This window comes from Pelecanus crispus, chromosome 14, assembly GCF_030463565.1.
Source record: "Pelecanus crispus isolate bPelCri1 chromosome 14, bPelCri1.pri, whole genome shotgun sequence".
Taxonomy (NCBI): domain Eukaryota; kingdom Metazoa; phylum Chordata; class Aves; order Pelecaniformes; family Pelecanidae; genus Pelecanus; species Pelecanus crispus.
In genome coordinates, this window is record NC_134656.1 from 4538905 (window position 1) to 4564571 (window position 25667).

Genomic DNA, 25667 nt, shown 5'->3' on the forward strand with positions numbered 1-25667 from the left:
ACCCAGCTGCAGATGGGAGAGGGACTCAGATCTTGCCTTCAGATCTGATGCCCCACCCCAAACACAGTCATTTGCCTCCCAGTATCCAGGTTGGGCCCATCTCTAATCTCTCTGCACAATGATCAGGACTTTAGGGAGGGAAGGACCATCTTCTGGATGGGAAACTGATGAACTAGAACCTGCAGGATGAATTCACTCTACTGATCATCTCAACTTCATGCCAACAAAACCTTTACTCCATGGCAGCAGGATCGCCCTTCTCTTTTTGTACACAGGAACATGCACGAAGCACGGGGCTGGTGGCTTCAGCTCCCAAAAAGCTTTCCCTTCCCTCTGCTTTCCTCTCCCTGCCCTCCACGAAAGCAGCAAACGAGGGGACTGCAATTTTCAGCGGTTCGTTACTGGTAAGCGTGAAGCAGGAGCAGCTTGGGATGCAGGCTGTCTCATCCGTGCTAGCCGCTGGCCTCTCTGCACTAGCTGGTTAGTGCTGCACATGTTTAAAACATTAACTGGAAATATTTTATTCTCTTGGATAACGTATCAAACAACACAGTAATGAAACTTTCAAGGACTTAGAAACCGTGCCTGGAGGTACTTGAGAGGTCTTGTGGACTCCTTGAGCAGCACACTGCCGGAGTGCTGCAGCGCAGCCCAAGAAAACCCGGGATGTTTTTTTTCCCCCCGTTGTCTTTAAAATGACTCAACACGAGTGACTCGTAGCACGGGGGCTGAATGCCTTGATTTGGCTTTCTACACACTCTCAAACAAGGCAGAAGGTAGAAGACAAAAGGAAAGCCCCCAGCTAGCTAACAATTTAATACTGTTTAGTGCACCCCAAATGTGGAAGGCTACTGGTGTGACATATAGAGCGCTGTGGGAAGGCTGGAGCCCCTATGGAAGAGCCCTCGTAGCCTTAGCCAGCAGGGTATGTCCTCAGCTCCACTCATATGAAGAGGGGAATCTGTGCTCGCTCCTGCCCTTCCTCTGGCCACCGCTGCTCAAAGCACTCATGTGTCTTACGTGATCCGAGGTGTCCCTGTTGCCTTGTCCCCATACCTTGCTCTTCAGGCGGTGGCTCTGCTCAATGAAGGGGCCCCTGCACTGATGAGCGTCTCCTCAGACTGCATGTTCACCCTCCCTAACCTCAGCTGGGAGCTGCTTTTGAGGAGCTGCTGCTACACCATCTCCCAAGGAACCGCTCTAGACGCTCTCACAAAGGCAAAGTCAACACCACAGGAACAACAGTTCTCTAAAAAAAGCAAACAGACCCCTTATTTCCCTTTAAAGCCAGCTCTCAAAATCTAATTTCACAGCATGATCAGTTACTGTGTTAGAATTACTTGCTTTCTTATTTGAATAGCATAAAAATGAACATATTAACAAATAACACTCATAAAATTCACTGGACAACACAATGGAAAAAATTACACTGCATGAAGAACTAGGTTACAGAAGTTACATCACCATTTGAATCAGATGTAATATGCATCAAGCCAGAGAGCCTGTATATAGGATTAAAGAAATCATTTAATTTTAAAGTAATATTTTATTCAATGCATCCCTCAGTGCATGTAACTGCTAAATGAAATGCACTGCATGCTCTACAAACACATCATCACCTTGTAAATGAAATACCCACGATATTAAAACTGATATAACATTTATTAAAACCATTATGCAAAGAACAAGGTTGGATACTTGAACTGCTGAAGGCAAGCGCTAGCTCTGGCCTCTCAGATGTGCACGCGCTAAGCGGCTCGGTGTCTCTGAAACAATGAACGGAGAAGTCTTTTCTAAATGTGAGAGTTCATTCAGATGGAAAAAAAAAAAAAAAATAAATCTGCCTGTCCTTCCCCGAGACTAGTAAGGATGTGTGCTGGACCATCAGGCAGAGCCGTGCGGGAGGAGAGGTGCTGCGGGCTCTGATGAGAAGCGTTCCTGCGCCGGTGCAGGGCACCAAGGCGTCTGCTTTGTTCCACATGAGGTCACTGTAAGAGCACGCTAAATCCTCCACAAAGCCGAGCTACTTGGTTTGATATTGTTTCTTCCCTCTGGACTAATAGTAAAGTTTAATAGTAACGTGTTTCAGGATCAGAGTGTGACCTGTTTTCTCAGGAAGGCACCGGCTGGAGTACACAGAGGATTTGGTTTCTCTCCCTTACAGATCTGCTGTGATGGCCAAGGGATAGCACAATCCCCAGACCGTAAGACAGTAAAGGAATAATTTATTTGAGAGCCTCAGAGCGGATAAGGAAGGGCTAAGCAGAGGCTGCGTGCTGGAGGGAACACCGCGCTGAACCCAAAAGGGCGATGCCACCTTCTCCTGAGCGGGTATGCAGCCGAGAGATTTGTGTGGCTCTGGACCATCCTTCCGCTTCCTTGCAGAGCATTCTTGCTGGTTATTCTCTCTGTATTTTCAAGACATTTGGCAAGTTTTTCAATGCAGCCACCTTTACCATCTTCTCCTTTTCAAAATCAAGCATTGTACTACTAATTAATCTGTAGGGGATAGGTCTGACTGCTTTAAAAGCACAGCGCTATTGTGCATGCTTGAAGCACATTTTTAAAGGAAAATCTCAGAATTTTACTTTATACTATTACTTCATTCTAGCCTACGACATTTTTAGCTTTGCACAAAGGATGCCTGTCTGCAGAACGCTAGCAGTTCAGCCGAGTTACACATTATAAAACCCTTCTATTTGTCACTGCCTTCAAGCCTCTTCAAAACGAATTCTGGTTAGGATAAGTGAATGTAAAATGCTCTTGTTTCCTAATGAAGCGCTTTGAAATGCGCTGTAGGAGAAGCTTGATTTTACCCTTCCACAGACACAAAGAGGAGTTCTTGCCTTTAAATGTTCTATCCTGAAAGATGAATTCACACAAACCACATAGAGCTCAGGCCACCAAAAAGGGAAATACAAACTCTCTTCCCCATCCCTTTCAACAAATCTCAGTCTAGAACAGAAAGAAATGAAGCGTACATTCAGAAAAAAAGGATTAAAGGGAAGACGAGGGGAAAATCCTTTTAAATACTAATATCCACTGACATTCATCTCCAGTCACATCACAACGGAGACGGGTCCTTGACAAAAACAAAGAAAAAAGCGCACCTAAATATACTGCATGCTGCCAGCCCTACATCTTTCTCCAACCAACGTTTACAGAAATCTATACATACCTATACAAACTTACTACCACAGCCCCAGTGCAAGCTGTGATTCCAGTACGTAGGTACCACACGCTGTGCTCTACTTCTGAGGATGTCAGTCCTCAGTTATCAGAAAAAGCTAAGCAGATGCAAACCCCATCACTGGCACTCTTAAAACCAAGGTAAACCTGGCATCTCCACATCTATTACAAACTGGTTAGGGACCTAATGAGGCTAAACAGTTTGCAGAGACTTCACACTGGGATTTGCACCGGTTTATGTACACAGCTGGCAGTGGCTGAAGTGGAAAGGTGTACGTCCTGTGATGAAGCTTGCTTGCTGTGCAGCTCCTGTCTGAAAAATGTCCGTGCTCGTGTCTGAACTGCCTGTCTGGCATGCTACCATACACGGGATCGTCTGCACTATTCTGGCAGGGAGCTGCCAAAGTTTTACACGTGTTGGTGCCAACTTCATATCAACTTTGTACAACCCCGCACAGGAGCGGTCCCCCGACACTGGCATGCTGCGGCGAGGCAGGACAGCCCAACGCCCGACACCGCTCATTCCCAACCACCCTGACTTGTAATCAAATGACAGTTTTCTATTTCTAAGCAAAACCGAGCAACTGAATTAAAACATCTCATTTGAGAACACAAGTTTAAATTTAAACACTGCATGCAAAAAAGTATGAAAGTTTTTTACTTTCCAATATTTGAGCATTGGGAAATTATCCTGTAGAAAATGTGCCTGGACTTTTTCAAGAGCACCATCATTAGCTGCTCACTTTCATGAGTCACACGCCATGTCCTGAAATGCTGGAGACTTTCTGGTCAGACATTTCTAATCTGATCAAGAGAACACCGTGACATTTCATACGGCAACACACTGATAAAAGCTCTCCCACACTTCATTATGTAAACAGGTATAGCTGCTAATTAATGAATTAAAGTGGAGAAAGAAACTGTTGGCAAGACTGGAAGCTTGGCCCAAAATCTCCCCTGAGTAATGTTCAATCGAGTGAACTAAGCCCTGTTAGTGCTTGCTGGCAGGTGCAGCTTTAGCACCCGCCGCAGAAAGCGGATTTTTTGCAGCATTCACGTTTTTTCTTCCTGTTTTCCAGTGACTAAGAATTTTTAAAGTAATTTTGCTTTACTACCACTCAGCTGATATCATTACATATGTACAACAGCACTCCACATCAGGCATGAAAACAAGGAGTTAAGGGTCAAACAGCACCTCTCCGAAGAGGGTACGTATCCGAGGGGTGCCATCTTCTCCTAACCTCCTGCCATCCAAACATGGCAACATGTTCAAAACATAGCGAAGCCGTGAATGCAGCAAGCTGTTCAAATATGGCTTGGCTGCAGATAAATCTTAAGGAAATTAAAACCCGTTTGGATTCAAGTAGAGTTTTCACTGTTTCTGTGCAGGAGGGAGTGGGACAAAGTTATGAGACTGTATGGAAATCTTTGGACGGTGGTAGGGAATACATGCTTCTACGCAAGTGGAAAAGTGTTAAAAAGCAAAGTCTGAAAACTGAAACCATGCTGGTTGGAATAAGGAAAAATTACTCGCTCTTAATCATACTCCAGGTTGCCTACTTTGTATGCGACAATACTCCTGTTTAGTTTGGCGGCACTATTTTACACATGATGAGGATATCAGAAGTGCAATGAAAGCTTTATCATCATCATCAAAACCAGCACAGTTCACCCAGTACTAGACTTAAAAAAATAGTGAGTACTATACTCTCACCAAGAGGAAAGTGGTTACATTTTCACTACATACAGTTTGGAAACCTGAGGTTCAAGAATTACCAGCTAATATTTCAGGAGCACAACCCAACTGCAGGCTAAAGAAAAGCCATTCAGAAAGTGAGCATTTTCTTTATCAGCAGAAGATTAATGAAAACCAAAACCTACCTAAAAATCAGAATCTTAATAATTTCAGCCAAAATACAGTCACGTTTTGAACACTGGGGCCTTCGTTCATTATGAAAAGTATAATGCTGCTGATAATATGGAATGTGAACACTCAAAATAAAGCTTCAGTTTGGCTGAATTTTACTTTTAAAACTAGATTTCATAGAAATATCTATCAGCTCTGCTTTCAAGCAACCACCAGCAACACCTTAACAACTCCAGAGCAAATGCACAAAAGGTAAGGTGGGAGGATTATGCTGGGGGATTTGGGAGACTCTGTTCAGTTCTCAAATACACCCTGGATTTCCTTTCTGACTTTTGCCAAGTCATTTAGCCTCTCTCAGCATCGACAGCATTTGTGCCTGTAATTCAATTGTGAACTGAAGTCTGAGACCATGTCCTTACTAAATATCTGAGAACAAAAGCCAGGTAGCTAAAGCTATAGACTCAGCCACAATTCAATTTGCAAGTGAGAGAACTGGAGCCACAGGAAGAGCGGCTGGACCTCAACCTTGTTGGATAATTTACTGCTTAACTTCTATCAGTTCCTCATTTTAGATTTCACCAGGTGTCAGCCATAATTCAGCTGCAACTGGTTTTGTGTACTTGTATGATGAATATGCTATGCACCATTTACTACTCAAGAGCAGTAACAGCAACTTGGATTTATACAACATTTTAGCATATCTAGCGCTTCGAAGAGCTTAACAGAAGGAGATAACCAGGAGATAACATCACCAGGATGGCAAGCCAACCTATCCATTACAAAATAAATAAATCAGTTTTAAGTTCAGACTTCACAAGGGAAACAGCAGATGCCCCATGAAAATCTCTGTAGGCAGGAGGCTTCCACAGAGCAAGAGCTGAGCGGCTGCCGCAGCAACGTCCTTGGGTGACACATCACGGTCCTTGCCCAGCGCAGAGGAACGAACAGTGGGAATGGAAATGCCAATAATTAAGAAAAGGTTAAAATGTTCTCACTGGGTGAGAATGATGCATAAAGGGATACAACGGCTCAAAATCACTGCAGCAATGCAGAATTTTTTCAGAAACTAAATTCCAACTGGGAATATATTAAGAACAAGAAGAAAGGAATCCTCAGAGTAGAAAACCAATGCAAAATAGCTAGTGAAAACCAGTCAGCTCTGTGGCATGGAGGCACTACATACATTATAAACTAAACCTCTATTCTGAACCAAATGCCATTTGAAAAACAAATTCAGAGAAACATCCAGATCTGACAAATCCTGAAATTACTGTCTGAAAATTATTTGAAATAAATCAGTCATTTGCATGTTCACTGGCTGTGTTTCCCTACTCTTTGTACAAAGTTCACATACAAGTTTTTCACAAGTTTTCCAAAAATTGGAAAATATGGTCTCAGCTGTTCTTATTGTTTTTACCCCCCTCCCCAGAAAAAAAAAGGGCATTTCTTATACATTAACTGAATGTTGCGGAAACTAAAACATGCAAAGAAGAATTATTTCCAGGAGTCTGCAAGGGTATTAATACACAGGAGGTTTCTGTTGCATAGGTTAAGGGTGGCCCAACTGCTGCATTTAAGGGGATGTGCTCGCCAAGGCCTCGCTCTGCTATAGCACCTACAGTAAGGCAGGCTCCATGAAGCCACAGCTCCAGAGATCCATAGATCCGGGCCCCAGCAGCGACCTTCTATGCAAACAGCTGCCGATAAAGTTGGTTCTAGCTGCCAACCCACACCCTGGAGGAATATCAGTCCTGCTGTCCACAGGACAGGCCTGCCTTCCTTTGCAGCTGGCACGGAGACCAAAATCTTGGTGAATGCGTGAAAAATTCTCCTTTATACCCCAAGGGTCAGGAGACCTTTCCGTTGCTTCAGAGCAAGCACTTCAAGAGCAACAGCAATAGCCCCGGGCTCATCTGGCTTTAGCTGGCACCTGACACACAACCCCAACACACAACCCCTCTGCTCTGGACAGGCTGGGAAATAATTTTTTTGTCCATTTTAAAGTACATTTGAAAACAGAGAGAAGATAAAATGACCCAATACTGATATCCTCCAAGCTGCCGGGTCAAAGCCCCAGCTTCGATCTCTGTCAGCAGGTGAAGACCTTTCAGCTACAGGAAAGAGAATGAAGTCACGGATCCTCAGCCAGCCTGTGTGCCACCCCTCCACCTCCCAGCAATTCCTCCTGTCCAATCTGGGCCGGTGGACCAGTCCCATCCCCTCTGGGCTCACCGGGACTGACAGCTACAGCTCATGGTGGTCTTGCACAGCCATGTGCCAATGTGGTCTTCTCCATTCACCACGGCTGTCTCCAGATACATGATTTACACAAATGACTGTTTCAAATCCATCCTAGTTGATGCATATATTTTGAAGTGGGCTTTGCTGTATCTACAGAAGTCACGATAAACTGACTGCTAACACGCTAAGAGAAATCGCTACCTGCGGATTGTAGCAGAATTCCCATCTTCACCTTGTTTCATCCTCCAAAATTCGGCAGTCACATTCTGCTACCCATGAAATGCTTTTAGCAACACAATGTAAGGAAGGAACTTCCTACAACTAGTAGAAAAGTAACATAAGGAATAGTGATGGCCCTTCTTCAGACAAGAAAATTGAGATTTTATTATTATCTTTTGCTATTACTTTCATATACTTGTCTGAGATTAAAAATAAAATTTTAGGATAAGCATGTAAACACACACAGGGAGTTAATTTCCACTTGCATAACAATTATTATTTGCAAACCACTAGTCTTGAACACAGAAACCAGCATACAAAGATTTCACCTCGAAGATAATATTAGCATTGTACCGGAGAACACCTAGAAGGAGAGCAGGGCCTGCAGAATATGGGTCGTCCCCACCTGTCCAAGGGATCCTGTCAGCAACTGGTTTCCTAATCACCACAAATTCATTTTCCATTTGCTTGCTGCAATTACACTACTGAAACCTGCAGGTCTGGGGTTTTTTTCCCTTTCCCTTACTCTAAACAGAATTCATTTTTAATGTCTACTGCAGAAGGCCAATATGATACAAAAACCCCAAACATTTCACTACTCATGCACTCTTATTCATAATATCACATCAAATTGCTGAAGTAGTACCATATGGCGCTTGAGCACCAAGCCAGAACAAGTTGTTCAGCTTGTCATAATCTCAAAAGCTGCATGAAACTTAAATAATTTCTCTATGAAGTGGAAGATCTTTGGGTTTAATATAACTCATCAGAAATTGATTCTGCATTTTCCTCCTATTATTTCCCATGTTTTCTCCGATTCACATTCCATTTTCCAGTGTGAGCTATCAGTATAAGTGGCTACAACTATGGGGCTGAAAGGCTCTAAAAGCATCCTGTCCATACTTTCTTCTTCATCATTCATCCTCAAATTGAATGGATAAACATCTTTCTCAATCAGATAGATATATAATTATAAATAAAAAAAGCTCACCCAGAAAGACTGAATGAAAAAGATTAATGAAGTCTCCCACACTTTGATTCAACCCTTGAAGCAATACCCTCAGCTGTAAAATGTCCACACTTCCACCCACGCTGTCCTGTAAGAAAACACAGCAGCCTTTCAAGAAGACTGGAGTGGTGACATTTAACTGGTACGTAAGTCCAAGGAAAGACAACTGTGGGAATGCTCAAGGTTTCATCACAGATTGCTCTGTATTTACATCCTCAATTCTTGGAGTCACTGCAACTCTACTTGATTTTTTTTTTTTTTTAAATATTTCTTAATCTCATGCCTTAGAAGAAAGGTTTAGAGTAATGCAGGATTGGAGACTGAAGGTGCAAGAACTAGGGACAGATGAGACTTCAGCAGACCTCACAGTTTTCAGGGATTGTGACCGACTCCTGCTTTAGAGTGTGAGCAGCAGTGTGGGTAACATCCGAGACGGAGAAAGGACTCGGGGGGATTTTCCTGGGAACACACAAGAGCAAAAATTAAAATGTGAAGGCAGAAGTAGTTAAGACCCAAAATGGAGGGACAGGAGGCAAGTCTAAGGGGAGCACTGGGAATGTCAAGACATGAGGAAGGCAGGTATGTAGGCTACCGTATTGCTCCGGAGGGGAGAGAAGGGCATTACAGAACTCAAAGGGAAAGCTTACTTTAGCAGTGGCTTAATCAATTCAAGAATAAAAAGGACAGCACCAAATCAAGCAGAATTTCCTAGTCCCTGTTAGCATATATGTTCAAACCTGGTTCACATATGGGATTAGGATAGGCAAGAACTGGTGCCGAGAACTGTAGGCTGGCACAGGCAGTACAGAGACAACTACTACACAGCCTTTTGCTTAAAAATAAAATAGAACTGAGACATGTCTTCTGGAGCTAGCACGTATTGGGAGTTTCCAGAAAAACATTTCTATAATGGTTACATATGTGATTGTTCTTTTTTTCTTAGCTATAGGGAGAAAAAGTGACTTGTCACCAGCCCAAAGGGAAAAGCACTTGGCTGCATGGGGGAAGACAGGGCTTGGTACATCTGTGGCTTCACAGAACGAAAGGAATAGCTCTTTAAAAAAGGCAAGAAGCACAGAGAGTATCTAGGATAAGTAAGCGAAAGGAATTAGTCCCCCCTCCCTGAAAAGATGATGTCACAATATGAAACCCTGCACGGCTGCACGTGCCGTAACAGCTGCCCACGGGCGGCAGCAGCTTGGTGCCCCCCACGGAGCCGTGAACGCCAGCGCAGAGCCGGCTGACGGACCGGCGAGAGGATGGGAGCCGCCGTCCCCGGGACGGAGAGCGCTGGCGGCACTCGCCCCCTTGCTCCGCTCCCTTTGCGCGCCCGCACGGGCGGGTTTGGCCACTTCCACCGGCTCTGCCGGGCCATTTTGTTCTCTTGATCAGGCCCAAGCAGGTTCAAGGACCAGCGGGGGGTTATCCCCGTCCATGTGTCGTTACTGCCCAGAGGTCTGCGTCTGAGCCCGCCGTCTCCCTTATTCTGTTACTGGGAGGAACTGGGAGGGCACTGGAATGGCTCCACAGCCCCAGAGCGAGGTTCACTCCTGCCCTGCTGACGCTCCCACACTCTTTCTTTCAAGGGCTTTTACCTTTAAAGATCTGAAACATCGCAAAGAGTCAAGGAGGGCCATTCCCACTTTCTGTTTGTCTTTATCCTAAGGGCCTACCTCCTGACATAGCAGAGCAGAAATGGAAAACGGTCCTAAGCTATAAAGATCCACGCTTTAAAGGCACCTGGGCGTGAGCAGGATTTGCTAAGGCACCCAGGTATCTAACTCCCATCGGCCCGTAAGGGGAATCTAAATCAGCAAGGATTAACTCTTCGCTGCGCCCAGTCCTCCCCTGCACACCGCCTGGGGTAGAGCTGTAGCTTCCATCGCTGCGCCGCTCCCGACACAAGGAAACGCAGACGCGTGCTTGCCTCCACAACCCCCCTGCGAGGCACGGCTGCGCTCCCACCCCGCCTTCGAGGCGGGAGCCTGGGCGCCGCAGGCAGGCGCCGCGACCCAGGGCAGGCAGGCCGAGGCTGCGCGGCCCCGCGGAGGCCAGCTCTGCCCCCGTGCCGGCCGGCTGGGCGCTCAGCCCTGCGGCTCAGCCTTTTGGAGGGGCGACGGGAGAGGGAGCGAAAAGGAGCGGCAGGAGGGCTGCGGCAGAGGGCTCTGGAGAGCGGGGCCACGCGCGGCCCCACCATGCGCGGCCGTCCCCACACTGGCCCCAGCAGCTCCCGTTTGTGGCTCTCAATAAATACGGCACCTCCAAGAATTAAGAACTTTCTAAACCTGGACAGGATAGAAGGAAGCAAGCAGAATCAAATCTTTAATACGGGCTGCTTTGACAGGCCGTGGTGTAGGTCTTCCGTCAGCACAGCCTCAAGGCACTATCACAAGCAGTCCACAGGAACACGGAGCCAGCCTCGATGGCTGGCCTGCAGGAGGCTTACTGGCAGCAAGAGCTCAGACGACACAACATTTTACATTATTTTATATGATGCCTTGAAAGTACCTTATCCCAGAGAAGAAAACACGAAATGAAAGAGCTGTTGCGTGTAATTAGCAGCTCCCTTTGATGAATCCTTTCCAATGCTACCACCTTTTCGCGAATACTTTGCTTCTTGAGGAACAATTTTGATGGAGCCAAGGGGGGCAGAACTTCAGAACAGGATTACAAGAGAGAAGATGTGTTGTGAGTGACAGCACCCATTAACCCGGGCCAGAAAACACTCCTCAATCTGCATTAACTCCTCAAATGCCTGATGCATAGTTATAGTAAAGACCGACGCAAAGGGAAACTCAAGTGTTCCTTACTTCAAGATCATACCGTTCAGCATTTATTCTGTTCTTTCAACAATATACACACTCAGTGCTCAGTACTTATGAATACTCTCTATCCAATTAATACCCCATTAAGCCGCACGCCCGCAGTGACTTTATCCTCAGACCACTGTATGGTAGCTTTTAACTCCATAATACCCTGGCATTATTACCATATTAGACTACAAGGGATTGATCCGAAGCTCACGGAGGTTAATGAGGGCTCATTAAACTTTGAATTAGGCCCTAACTGCTCGGCAAACATGAAGCGAAGAAGTGAAACAGGACGTGTCAGATAAAATGACAGAGGGCGTAGTAAACTTTAAGGCGAAATATTGAATGCTGATCATGACAAAGGCAGGCAATAACGGGGACTGTGTGTGGAAAGCAGCCGTGGGAGAGAATTATGATTACGTTACACCCGATATCAAGCAGGGCAGATTTGTGCCTATATAAATATATTGCCTGGTCTGACTCTGATGTGATTTTGTCATCGTACAGTTAGACATGGCATAATATTGACATTATGGCTTTCCTTTAGATTTTAGTTTTGAATTTCAGCTGGAGAGTATGATACTAGAGACTTGAAATCAGTATGACTCCTTCCCTAATTACTGATTAATCAAGAGCTAAGGTTGCTTACATAAAGAGTCATGGGGAGAAGGAGGAAGTCTCATTAAGAACAAGAGGTTAAAAAAAAAATAAACCCAAAAAGAAGGGAGGGAGACATTTAACAACTGGATAGATACAGAAAGAGAAGAAAAAGAGCTGATTTCCTAATAGTATGTTATACCTGAACATTAAATTTTGTATTCATGTCCAATTAAAAAAAAAAAAATAAGAAAAGGTTTTAATACTTGCAGATACCATGGGTTATGGTTCAAAAGGAATAACAGAAAGTTTTTTTCTTTTAATGACTTTCAGAAATACATATATGTTGTGTCATTCTGTCCCTTAGGTGCTCAAAAGACACAGCAGCTGTTTCATAAATTTTGAATTGCCTTTCCTTTAGCATACAAAAATCTGCGCCATAAACATAACGCTGTCTGAAAAATATTCGGTAAACCCAGACAGTTGTTGGAAATGCTTCCTCCAATATTTAAATTCCTCTCTTAACAGGAGTTTCCCTGCAAAAAACAGATGCTAACGAATAGTGTTTTTACCATCAAGCTGAATATGAATGCTTTGGTGCAGCATTTTCTTTTTTCCATGGAGACATTAGAGGGTGCATTTCCCATCACTGAAAGAAAACTGCCACCTTGCTTCTCAATTCTTTGCTTTCAAATAATAAATAACTGCTATAATCTTCCGTAAAAGATTTATGCTCTGATGATGTCTGATTCTTCTACTCTTATTTCTTTTTGTTAGATGCAGTTGAATGCCATTTACTGGTAAGTAAATTGTGTCATCATTTCACTGCAAAGCACACCACTGAAAATGTAAGCTGGCCAAACATTTATTTTTGTTTTCCAACTCACAGAAATCCCTTCAGAGGGCTGTGGATTAGCTAGCAACTTTTTAGCGCAGATCCTTAATCTTAATTTCTTTCCCTTTCTCTACTAATACGCTCCCTTCCAGTGATGTGACTTCAGAAATAACTCCGAATAGCTTACAGTGCGGCCAGAAACAGAGCCTTTTAGCTGCCACGCTTTCCACAGTGACTTGGAAATACAGCAAGTTGCCATTTCCACTGAATTTTTTGTAGTCCCGTAGTAACCGGGGCACCACAGCTCTACGTCTTCCCCCAGAAGAGTTTCATTAGCAGAGGGGGCTGCTGGAGGACCACGGATTGCCAGTTTCTCTAAAGGGGGAAACCATGGGCCCTACATCCAATCTTTTCACAACGCAGTACGTGCCTTTCATTTTTTGGGCAGAAACAACAAGCCCGCATGGCCTTTCTCCTTCCTTAAACTGCCCCACTTTTTCCGACAATAAAATTAGCTTATTTGCTTAGATAAATGTTATAGCTCACAAAGCCTTGAAGCCCAAATCAAACAAACAAGTCAACTGCAAAACAGCCTGAAAGCACTGTAAACCCAAGTACAGATGCAAATACCTCCTCAGGTCATGTAATGTTTTGATTAGAACGAGCGGAGATCACGAGTGAGAAAAGGAGTCAGGAAGGTGAACTGTCCCAGTGACGCCTGCAGCACTCCGGCATTTAAGGCTCTATTAATATTTCCACTAGAAACTTTTGGTTTTAGGAGTTTATAACTTGAGTCATAGAAGCTTAGCCCTGCTCTCCAAAACCCGATCTCCAAAGTGGAATTACTGAGGTAAAGCTTTGCAGGGGGAGGGCAGGCCCAGGCAGTTCGTTATGACAAGGCTCAACACTCTGCATGACTTTTTCTCCCAGCTATATTTCATATATATGCGCACATACATATATACAGATCCCAGAAACCGTGCACAGATCTGAGGCAGGGAAGAGACCCCTTACACGCGTTACGTGGAAGTTTTCCAAAGCGTCACCTTACTGGAATAACAGCCCGTGCTGACTCCTCACCCCCGCCTGCCTGTCGACGTGCGGCGACGAAGCTCAACGCAGCGCGGCACAGGGCCTCGCCAGGCTGGGTGCACGCTCTGCACCCATCCATCCACATGGAACGACACCACAAACCACACCAAAGCCCCACTTCCTTTCTTTTGCTAGCTTACTCTCTTTTACACAAGACGCTCGAGCTTTGGTCAGAGCAGCTTCCTTTGCTTTCCCCCCCGGCCGCTTCTAGCTGAGCCCTGCGCCGCGCTCTGAAAAGCCACTCACCTTGAAGTCCTTTGCCAGCACATCTACCTCATCCTTAACGAAGCGTAAACAGCCCCTGCTCTTCCTGGAGGCTTTTTCCACAGCCATCCCACAGCCAGGGTCAGCTGCAGTCAAACACACCTCCTTTCTCCACGAGAGGAATGCAAAACCCCCTGCACCTGCGGCCAAACCCCCGTCCCTCTGAAGCCTGAGCTCACCCTGCCCAGCTGCTGCAGGGGCTTTTAGGGGATGCGTGAGTTTCTGTCGCTTCACGGACGGAAAAGAAATTCAGTTCTCTTTACCTAGTACCAAAAATATGAAACCAAGATCTACTAGCTCTGGCTCTTCAGGGCAGCTGCTGGCTTGGTGTCTGTTAGGAAAAAAGGAATACACTTGCATGACATACGCAAAGGCTTGGATGTGTGTGTACATCTGGAATTGTGGTCTCTGTACGCTTGCAGTACACACAGAGAAATGTAAATAAAATCTAAGAAGAACTGTAAGCGTGGCCATAGAGGTTGGTAATGCATACTGCTGAATGCTTGTTCTCAATCCAGTAGGCACTATTCACGTCCTTAGTTTCCAGTCACTAAATAGACTCAGAAGAGCCACTGGAGCTACTTAAAGGCTCAAATTTAGGCACGTACTTAAAATCTCTGCTGAACAAGGGCCAAAATGTTCAGTACCATCTGCAGATACCCAAACTGCCTTGGGCAAAATGTTTCCCTTAATATAATCCAAGGTTTTGTTTGTTTGTTTTTAAGTTGTCTAACTGTTCGGAAAGGAGGAAAATGTCCTTTAAATTAAGGAAATTAGCAACAAATATGAATGTTATTAAAAATATGGTAATTATTAAAAATACGGTAAGAGCTATGGGAGAGAACAAATTGCAAAGAAATGGGGCATTTCATTAAACTCTGCTAAACTGCTGCACATCCACTCTTTGCTGCCCCACCATCTAATAATGGCTCACACCTCTCATCAGTCTGCATTAGAGACAGCTGAGAAGGGATTTAGATGGTGACACCTTGTCCTGGTTTCAGCTGGGATGGAGTCAATTTTCTTCCTAGTAGCTGGCACAGTGCTGTGCTGGGTTTAGTATGAGAATAATGCTGATAACACACTGATGTTTTAGTTGTTGCTAAGTGGTGCCTACACCAGTCAAGGACTTTCCAGCTCCCCATGCTCTGCCAGGTGCACAAGAAGCTGGGAGGGGGCACAGCCAGGAGAGCTGCCCCAGCCTGCCCCAAGGGCTATTCCATACCATACGGCATCGTGCTCAGTATAGAAACTGGGGGAGTTGGCCGGGGGGCAGCGATCGCTGCTCGGGGATGGGATGGTCATCGGTCAGCGGGTGGTGAGCGGTTGCCTCACTTGTTTTTCCTAGGTTTTGTTTCTCTCCCTCTCTCTTGTTGTTTTCCCTTTCATTACAATTTATTATTATTTTATTTTATTTCAATTATTAAACTGTTCTTATCTCAACCCACTTGCTCTTCCGATTCCCTCCCCCATCCCACAGCGGGGTGGGAGGGGGAGTGAGCGGCCGTGTGGTGCTTGGTTGCCGACTGGGGCTAAACCACAACACACCTTTATCACTGAAAATCTTAGCAGTTATAAATAAAAAAATTAACTGCAGCAGTGAAAGCTTAAAATTAGCCCAACAATAAATTGTCTAAAATCTTAAAAGCTAACATCCTGAATTCCAGGGTGCCGAATTTAATTCTTCAGAGGTGCAGACTAGCAAGAACATATGCAATAGTAAGGAAAGAAAAAGCGTGGATGGGTTTTTTGCTTCCTATCTCATTCCAGCCTGATACAGTGAATTTCAGCAACAGCCTCACTGTCAAGGTTATATCTGCACCATCATTCTGCAAATCCAAACTCACACCCACACAGTGCCACTATGTCTTCGGGACTCCATTTCAACTCATCAAGGAAATCAAGTCCCACAGTAACCTATTACTAATGTGGGTGATGACTGTTAAATAATGAACAGAGAGGCAGCAGAGAGGCAGATTGCAAGTTCTTTGTCTCTGTTCATGTCTCAGCTTTTTTCATTATTACTATTTTTTTTGGAAAAGGCACGAGCAAAACCAAAGCTTTTTTCTTAGCAAATTAACCCAATGTTTTTGTGTACACTCTGTCTTTACAGATTTTCAATAGCTTTCATGAGCTGTGTACATTAGCTCTGACTCTGCTTTCCTGTCTTTGCCTCTACACATAATGACAGCCATACTGAGCCGCTATTACAGTTATCTCACTTTCTGGAGAGGATGGGGATGTAATGATATGTTGCAATATGTGCAATGGGGTATTGCAGCTAAATACTCTTTGGAGTGATTGATGAACTATTTTGCAGCACGCCTGGTACGACAGTTCAAGGCGAGGGGTACTTATCCTTCTGTGCTTCCTACATTTCCTGCTCCCCAGGTGAACCTGGAGCAGGAGCTAAAAGGTAAGGGCTGGATGGGGGTGGTGGTGGAGGAATCGACTGAGACCCAGCAGGGAAAGGGAGCTGCTGCTTAGTCCCTGGATCGCGGCGGACAAGCACCTTCGAATCACTGCAAAAATAAGCCCGTACATTAGCAGACCTGATGCACAGATGTAGCAGCTGAACTCGGACACGAAATGAAGTGACTGAATATAACCATCAACAAAAGATTTCTGAATACTCGATAAAACCCGAGTCCATTATGAGATTCTTCAAATAACCCAAGGACAGGCCCAGATGCCGATAACTGGAGAGTGCTGCTCATGGCCATGGCAACAGCTCTGTGGTCTTGAACAAAGCCACGCATCTTTTCTGCCTCGGTTTCTTATTTGTGAAAGAAAGACAATCCTCACTTATGCAGACAGGTTCAAAAGATCAGATCCTGTACGGAAAAATACCTAAGCAAAGACTGTATGGATCTAACTTACAGTTTTTGTTTAACAAGTAGCAGTTGGTGGTAGGGTCACAAATACCTGCTAGTATAGCCCACCCCACTGCCTCACAGGGGTGCTGAATGACGGCAAACCAGTTTAAAACATCGTACGTGAGGTCAGACCGAAGGTCTGTTATCCCAGTACACTCTTCGTTTGACTTGCTGCACCCCAGATTTTCACCATCCTTCACTCTTCATAACTTCTCTGGTTTTCATGCTTGCAAAATTGGCAGCTCCATGATGGCTTTCCTTTCGAGGAATGTATTAGCACAACTCTGAGCAGGATTTGTACCAACAGCAGATAATCATCCACGTACATGGCTGTAAGTTTTAAGACACCAAGTGCCAAGCACTGATCCTGTAATGATGGCACCTGGACCCTGACCTGACTTTAACCCATACTATAAACAATCAACCAAAAAAGTAACATCCTGAGATTGTGCTTAAACCTGAAGACAATCAGAAATCTTATCAATGACTTTTGAAACTTCTGAAATTTCATGCTGATCCTACCCGGTCAGAGTGGGAGCAGTCTCATTGCTGCCAATGGCTTCTGAGCATCTCAGTTCTTACGTTGTGTGGGAAATTAAAAATTGGTTCCATTTCCTTCATGCAGCTGGGACTATATTTGATGGAAATTTATCACTTCCGTATCACATGGCATTTTATGATTTAGCGTTTTTTTTATTCTTTAGTGGGGCTTTTTTCCATTCATGTTACTATTCCCAAAGCATCGTGGAAAACGGCAAAAACTCAAGGGCAGTATTTTTAGCTAACTGGGCAATGGGAGTCCTTGACATTCGTCTGCAAAGTGTCAATCACCTTAGAATCCCAACCTCATTTATGACGGTTCTCCTTGAGTAAGTAACAAGGCCAGGCTGGCAAAATTAAATTCTTCAGTAATACACCAACAAACTCAGAACCACAAAGCACCAAATTCCCCCTCAGTCTGGATTTGAATGCATAAATAAATAAGGCTCTTGCATTTATTTCTGCTAGAAGATTGTATTATTCCATTCTGCAATTATGGAAAAATGCAGAGCACAGGCAAGATTTAGTGTCTGAGTTTTTGCTGCAAGACTTATGTCAGTAGAAAGGCATTTGTGCTCTTGGGAATCAAAGTGAGATTCACCCATTTGTGGCAGGTGTTTTAAGCACTCAGCCTAACAATCTACCCACGCACGGCACTACAGCAATTCAACGACTAAATTAAATCTCTGAATATTAAATTAATGATGGAAATCTAAAATATTAATATATTCTAATTGAATATTCTTCGAGAAATTATCTAGGCATTCTCAGCAATTTGATTTTACTTTCATTTCTTAAGGAACTTTCAGCTGCATAAATACAGCTATTAAAGCAATTCAAAAAGGGAACATTTTCTGCTCAGACAAGAGAACTCTAAACACAAAGAATCTAAAAATTTCTTTCATATGATTGATTAAATCATAGAGCCCAAGACAGCTGAATCATTAAATGACTGCTTTCCTTCAGTCCCTCTGGCTTTAGCAAGGACAATATAAATTCCCCATGGGTCTGAATACAAGGAAATACAATATGTATAATTACAGTATAGGCTTGAATGCTGTTGTAAGAGAATTTCAAATGGAGCATTTATGCTGTAGCTGCACTTTTCAGTCCATAATGCTGCGTGTGCGCGTGCATGTAAAGCCCATAAAGCACTGGGCATCTGCTTTCTTCGACCTAGATTCCCAAATGGTATACGCTGGTGTAGCCCCACCAGATTTGGCAGACGCATGAATTTACATCAGGATCTGGCCTTCTATTTCTGTGAAACGCTGGAGATTAAGAATGACATATTTACGTGCCAGGGAGAAGGCAAACTAAGGAACGTAGTTTGAGGAATATATATAGTGTGGAATATATACAGTGTTTAGGAACCTGCTTTAAACTGCATGTTTATAAGAAATTTCAAATGGACACATCAAGAACGTAGCAATCTGTCGTATTTCCCCTTCTCCATTCATTCTGAGTGTGCCGAGTCCTGGTTTGGCACCAGACACAGAGGACAGATCAATACCAGAGCCAAGACTGTGGCCACACGAATACTTAATGAAACATTTTCCTGCTAATCTTTCTTCGGTGTCAGGTTGGTTTGTGGCGTGAAATCACAGTCAAGAGCCAAGAGCTGTTGCAATCTACATCCCTTAACCAGCTTTCAGAGACAGGCTGTGCTTCTACAGAGCAACACAACATGCACAATGTCCCATTTCCTCTCCACCCTCTGGGCTTGCTGCTTCTTATCTCTGTCTGACTGTCACAATAAAGACCAAATTGCCTAATTTCTGAATTTCAGCTGGTGATGCTCACAGGGGTACCAAAGACAAGATGTGCCGAGAGCCAGAACTAGCAATTTTTTTTTGTTGTTTTGTGGTTGGTAAGGCAAAAACCCCACCTGTTCCCGTGAAGAACAAGGAAGATCTAGGCCTATTTGTAATCAAGGCTGTCCACATCTCTCTCAGGAAAAGTAAGGTCTGATGTCCTTTGGGAAGCATTTGCAAGGCCTCTTCTCAACAAACCTTCTCTCACCACAGACAGATGCCATCTGTCTTGCAGCTGGGAGTTAATGGATTCTGAACTGCCAATTTCACAGCAGTAAGCAACGTGGTTGATAAAGGAGGCATGAGGGATTTCCTACAATAAAACTATTTAAAACAGTGCAAAGGTGTGTGCGTGTGTGCTGGAATAGCCACAACAAGCAAAGGAAATGGCAATATTGAGGGCTGATGGTCTAAGCTGGTGGGGATTTCGCAGCTCAGTATACTTCATGTATATCTCCAACACCGGGATTTTAGACTTTTGGAGAACGGTCTCGCTACACCTATTTCCCATGCCAGGATAGGCTACGGCACACAAAAAGACTGTGGAGCTCTTGAGTGTGCTATCAACTTTTTTCATATTAAGTATCCAGTTTCACCATATAGCTTAACGTGCTAAATGCACCCATGAGGCCACCGTGGGGTTTTCTAGGGCGCTAAGAGGAGCTCCATTAACATGCACCACACCTGCATGAAACCCAACCAATCAACAACACCTAAGAAGCAACACGAGTCTTCAGGTATATTATATTCTGCCAACTTTCCAAACCGCTTCAGAACTTTCTGATTAGATTTACATAAAATGCATCCTTCCCCCTTATTCCGTGTTATACACATTAGATTATTTCCAGTATTCTTGTGTCTGAGATTACCAGCGCTTGGACATGAGAGAGCATGCTGTGCCTGTAGCATGCAATCAAGGCAGTTTGTAAGAGCACCAAGATCCCGTCTCGGTCATCCTCAGTGGATTTTCATGCCGGTGTAATGAGAACGCACAAGTTGTTTATCATAAGAGACCTAATGGGCAAATACCACATTTTTCAGTTCCAAGTTCAATAAAGGCAGGCTGGAAAAATTAGCATCTGTGTAGATCAAGTTAGAGACAGGTGGCTCATAAGAGCTCTAGAAAGGTTCTGGAGATAAAGTTGGAAGTTTGGAGCATTCATAAAGGTGAATACGGTTACAGTGGTTGCTAGAGGAGCGCATTACCTAAGCATGCCGTGACCAAAGGCCGGTCCTGCACAAGACTGTTGGTCTTGTAAATGAATGATTTTCACGCAGCCCAGCCAGATGGGCCAAGACTTCAGCCTTGGAAACTGACTCAAGATTCCCATTAGAAGAAGCTAGACACTTGCATGTGGATCCAAAACAGAGATACTTTTGGAAGTTCAAAAGAGGATGAAATACAAGATTAGCTAATCGATAATTAGATAATAGATAATTAAGAATTAGCTACACATGTAGCTAAAAAGGATGAGTCAGTGACAAGATAGATGGTACTCAGCAAGGGCACAACTATTTAATATATTATCGTAGCTGATCAGCGTGCCTGTATGAGTCATTTGCTTGGAGAAGGAGGGGGATTTCATATTGTTTTTGTACTTTTTAACAGGCATTTTTATGGACCTCATAGTTATAATAATGAGAGTACCTGACAATTAGTAATGAAATTATCCTCACTACAGTAGAATATTTCACAGCATGTAAAATATTATTCCTAATATTAAGGTGGAAGTGAAGCACAAGGGAATTAAACCCAAGATTTTCATAAATGTTTGCAAAATAAATAAGCATAGATCAATACAATTTGATAACTGTAAGCTCAAAGACAAAACCAAAATTTGCAAAACATTTTTTATACCAATAAAAATTATTTTTAGCTTATACATGTCAGATGTTTATTTAAACTATTTGAAGAATAAGTAAATCTTTTCAGCAGCCAAAGCTAATCAGAAATTCCTGTTATTATTTTTTACCTATTATTTTTCTGAAATACATTTCCTAGTTAGTGTGGTTGATGCATATGAACAGACACGGATGTTCCCTTGAAAGAAAAAACCCTGTAATTAACAGAGGGGTTTTTTGGCAGGGATAATGTTGTGATGTCTTCTTTTTTTCTTTTTTTCTAAAAACTTTTTCATTTAATGTATCTTATCAGAATGAAATGGTTTAATGAGCAGAGAATTGCAGTTGATCCCAGCTGAACCAGATACGGCTGCATTTCGAGGTATGTGGCTCCCATCAAGCTGCATTCACCTTTGCTATGATTTAAACTTCATTCAGGCACAGCCTTGCTAAAAATACTGACAAGTAACTAATCAACTTCCATAAAATGGAATTTTTACCTTCACAATAGGAAGCAAGAGTAGGAGGGAACCCGAAAGATTTGCCTATGCATTTCAGATTAGTCTGACCTATAAAAACGCAAACAGCAAGTGGTACTACGAAAATGTACTTCTGGTAGGGCTTTTCAATATTCAGATTTTTCATGCCATCCCTTCCTCTCCTTGGAGGTAACCAGAACCAAAGGTAGCATAATGGAGGGACTGGTTTCCATTAGTTATACCTATAAAATGTAAGCTCAAGCAGGGCCCTCCGGACCAAAAACAGGTCAGTGTCCAGGAACTTGTGTTGGGTTTGAATGCTTTATACAAAGCAGCAGAGAAAACTGTGACAGGCTTCCTTCTGTACAAATGGGATCTGAGCTCTAACTTCACATGTGCGCGCTTCTAGCTCCAGTTTGTGAGCAGATGGACACAAAAGTATTCAGTGCCCAGTGAGCAACAGCATGGGAAATCAGATCAAAACTGTTACCTAGATCTAGGAGACAGCAGAATGCTCCAGGGCAATCTGAAGATTATGTAGATGGAAATAATCAGATAGTACTGATCTTTGAAGACGTTGATTTGTCCTATTCTGGATAACTAAAGAGCAAAGTCTAACAGGGAAAGCTGTAACTGCTGCTAGGAATCACCCAAGCTTCACGTTCGGGGGCTAGCAAATGGGCCAGATGCTGCAGATGAGCAGAAACTCAACCCAAGCCTGAAACATCGGGGTCTCACGCTTAAATCGGTTTGCACTCTGTACGATCTTCCCTGTCATCACCATACTTTATGTCACGTGAAAAGGAAAGCAGCCCTTTGTAAGCCATTTCTTTCCTTCCCACCCCATTTTTTACTTCATTTTCAGTGTTCCTTTTAGCATTGTATTTAAAAAGTGCAATGGAATACACCACTGAAAATCTGGGAGCTCTGTGCTTCTATCAGGTTATCTTTCCAAGGTTACTGGTAGTTTAAGTGATGAATATCAACTCTTCTGTACCTATATAAAATTTATTATTTGTAACTTTCATTAATACTGGAGTTTTGCATTTTTGAGTCCTTCTGTTTCATCTCCAGTCTGTAGGGGGAAAAAGCACCACAGAGATTTCAGTCCTTATAAATCAACGAATTTGCCACGGTAAGCTAGTGCAAAGTTGTCCTCTCGCTGTCTAGTCAAAGCTCAAAAGAAATCAGCAGGGAGAGGGACACGGTGTAAGTTCATTTTGGAAGTACTCCGCTTATTTTCACAGGAATTCAGGAATTAATCTAAATTATTAATCTGATTCAGGAAGATATTTTTGACACATCAGGTTATAAACCTCTTCAGACATTTCTTCAACTTAGTAGGACAACACATTAATGGGCCGCTCTATACCCAGCACTGCTGACCACACAAAGACTCCTTGGCTTCCCTCCCGTAAAAACATCTGCCACTTCCTACTTTTGCATCCTTTGTCGTAATTCCCTAATTGCACAAAGAAGGGACACCAACTATTCAAGTTTACCCAGTACTTGGTGGATTGGGAACGTGCACCTTCAGTCATTGCATGAGTCATGGCAAAGTGCACCTGAACTGCTAAAGGACTCAGCAAGCTCCTTTCTCCCTCCCAGACACGGGCTGTGCAGCAGAGTATCAGCTAATCCGTGAGAAACATGTAATGATGACAACTCATTGGAATCCAGGCAGCGTTTCAAGATGACTAGGTGAACTTCCTGAGAAGCGATGCCAATGACATACCACTGTTGCTCAAAATAAGTTCTGAAATTTTATAATTGTCCCCATTTTCTTCCAAGGGAAGAGTTGAAAAAGTCTGCCAGGGAATTCTTTTTTCACAGCTAATCTTCCTACTGCTCCAAAAACTGAAATCAGCACCCGCAAGAGGAATAGCAACATGTATTTGTATTTTGCTAACACTTATCAACAGCAATAATGTATCAACCAAATGTGTCTGTCAAAGGCCCCTTTTCCCTTCCTTTTCTTTCCCCGTCATGCAATAATCATCACAGAAAAACCACATGGGTAAACTTGAACTCAGAGATCATCCTTGTGAAGAAAGAAACCAGCAACACAGAGAGGATGAGGGCTCCATCTGCGGCGGCGGCAGGCAGCCAACCTCCTCGAGCCCCGCCACGCATCTGCGCTCCGGCTCTGCGAAGGAAGGGAAGGATGCAGCACCCCTTGTTGCGGGGTGTCACCAAGCCCAGCTTTACACCTGCAGCCGTTTCCTGGCTGAGAGCGTGGGCAAAGTGCCATCTTGGCAGCACGGCCCGTGTCTCTTGAGGGACTGGCTGGAAGGAGGCGATTAGGCTGCCGTTCAGCTGGGGGATGGAAAACTGGGGCAAGTCGCTTTGGGAAAGAAGCCTTTCAGCAGCGTGTAAAAGGCAACTTTCCTTGCACGTGGGAGGAAGAGCAGAGCGCCTGTGCTTCGAGCCAGACTTGCCATGCCGCGAGCTTGGACCACATCTACTACTTCACTAGACCCACTGCAAGATTACCATTACTATTTCTGTTCCTTTTCTTAACTTACCCGAACCAGCTGCTGCGGAAAGGGTCCTCTGGAGTTTTCTGGCACGTTGATCGGCGGGATGACCCAGTCTCGCTTTTGCCGCCGCAGGCCGTTAGCGCTCTGGTGCTGGCGCCACGGGAGCAGAGTGTCGCTTTGCTGCTGCGCCAGTTCTCCGGGCACGATCTTCCTTCCTTTTAGCTGCTTTGGAAACAAGAAAGCAAACCCAGTTAGCTTCTTCCTCGCTTCTTGGGACTTCTCCCGACAGCAGCGCTTCCCTGTGTGCAAATGGTCACATGTAACTGTGAAAATTATTGTTATTAACATGATATATTTCTGCACCACGAGGACACAATATGCTTTACTGGCAACTCTGCTGCCACTTCATTTTCACAAATATATGGAGCTGTCACTCCCAAATCAAGATGCCTCCCAGAATATATCGTCTTCATTACACCAGCTGCAGGGAGCTTTAGTGGCACATTGGGGTAAAGAAGTTTCTGCAAATTTCTAATAAATGCAACCTACCAGAACACAAAAAAAAGGGAGAAAATTCCTTTACAGCCTATGTCATGGGCCCAGTTTTATAGTATGAAGCTACCCTGCTCCTTGGCATTAACAGGGCTACAGTAATGTGCAGTCTGTGCTTCTGCAGACGTATCCCACCAAACCAAACAAGCCACAACCAGGGGGAGAGTCAGCTCCACGGCTGCAAAGGTGAATTAGCTCAACTTTTTCGTGCTTCATGAGGAATGACCTTTTCATAAGAGCTGGGTTTTGAACACAAATCCCAAGCACGCATCCCCCCACGCAGCCTGGGAAGTGTCACACATCTCAGTTAGAAAACAATTTTCATTACTCGGGGTGCTTTTGAGTCCTTTGCAGTTTTTTTTTTTAAACTCTGGGTTCTGCCCATGGCATACTTTGGTGTTGGACATGTTAAAATTCTGTGGCATAAAAACGGAAATGGTGAGACCATGTTTTGGACTTAAAGACCTGGTTCATTATTAGAAAATTTCTGCCTTACAGAATGATAAATCAATGAAACATAGATTTGGAGAAGCTCTTCAGAGGTTACCCAGTCCCAACACTTAAATACTTTGTGGCCTTCTAGGATTCCAGGCATTACTTCTGGAAAGTCTGCAAAAAAGATAACTAACAAAGACAAGCCTTTTTTTACCATATGATGACCTGCACTCCCACAAGAAAATGTTTAAACTTCCATAAATCAGAAAAATTGTAAACTACATTCTCTTCATTTGAGGTAGGATCCAGTGGGAACACTATTCTCTGCATTTTATAATTTTCAGCTATTTTTCTCAAAAAATTCCCACCAAAAAAACAACACCCCAAAAACCTAGAACACCATAGGAAAAAACAGCAAAGTTTTTTCTGAGGCTCTTGCAATTTTAAGCCACACTCACTTTTAGTCTTATTCAAAACATACAAACGCAAACATTCTACAAACATTTGCAAGCAGTTATCTGTAGGC

At 43.8% G+C, this 25667-nt stretch overlaps 1 protein-coding gene across 2 annotated transcripts in view; it reads right to left on the reverse strand.

Annotated features, from left to right (window-relative positions):
* The window catches only part of CDH4 (cadherin 4), a 467924-nt gene that overhangs the window by 141983 nt on the left and 300274 nt on the right, over positions 1-25667 (reverse strand). The window contains exon 4 of one of the 2 annotated variants that reach the window (XM_075720977.1): positions 24200-24376. In XM_075720977.1, coding sequence (XP_075577092.1) covers positions 24200-24376 — 177 coding nt within the window. Of the gene's footprint in view, positions 1-24199; positions 24380-25667 lie in introns of both variants that reach the window. The other variant, XM_075720976.1, reaches the window with a different exon arrangement.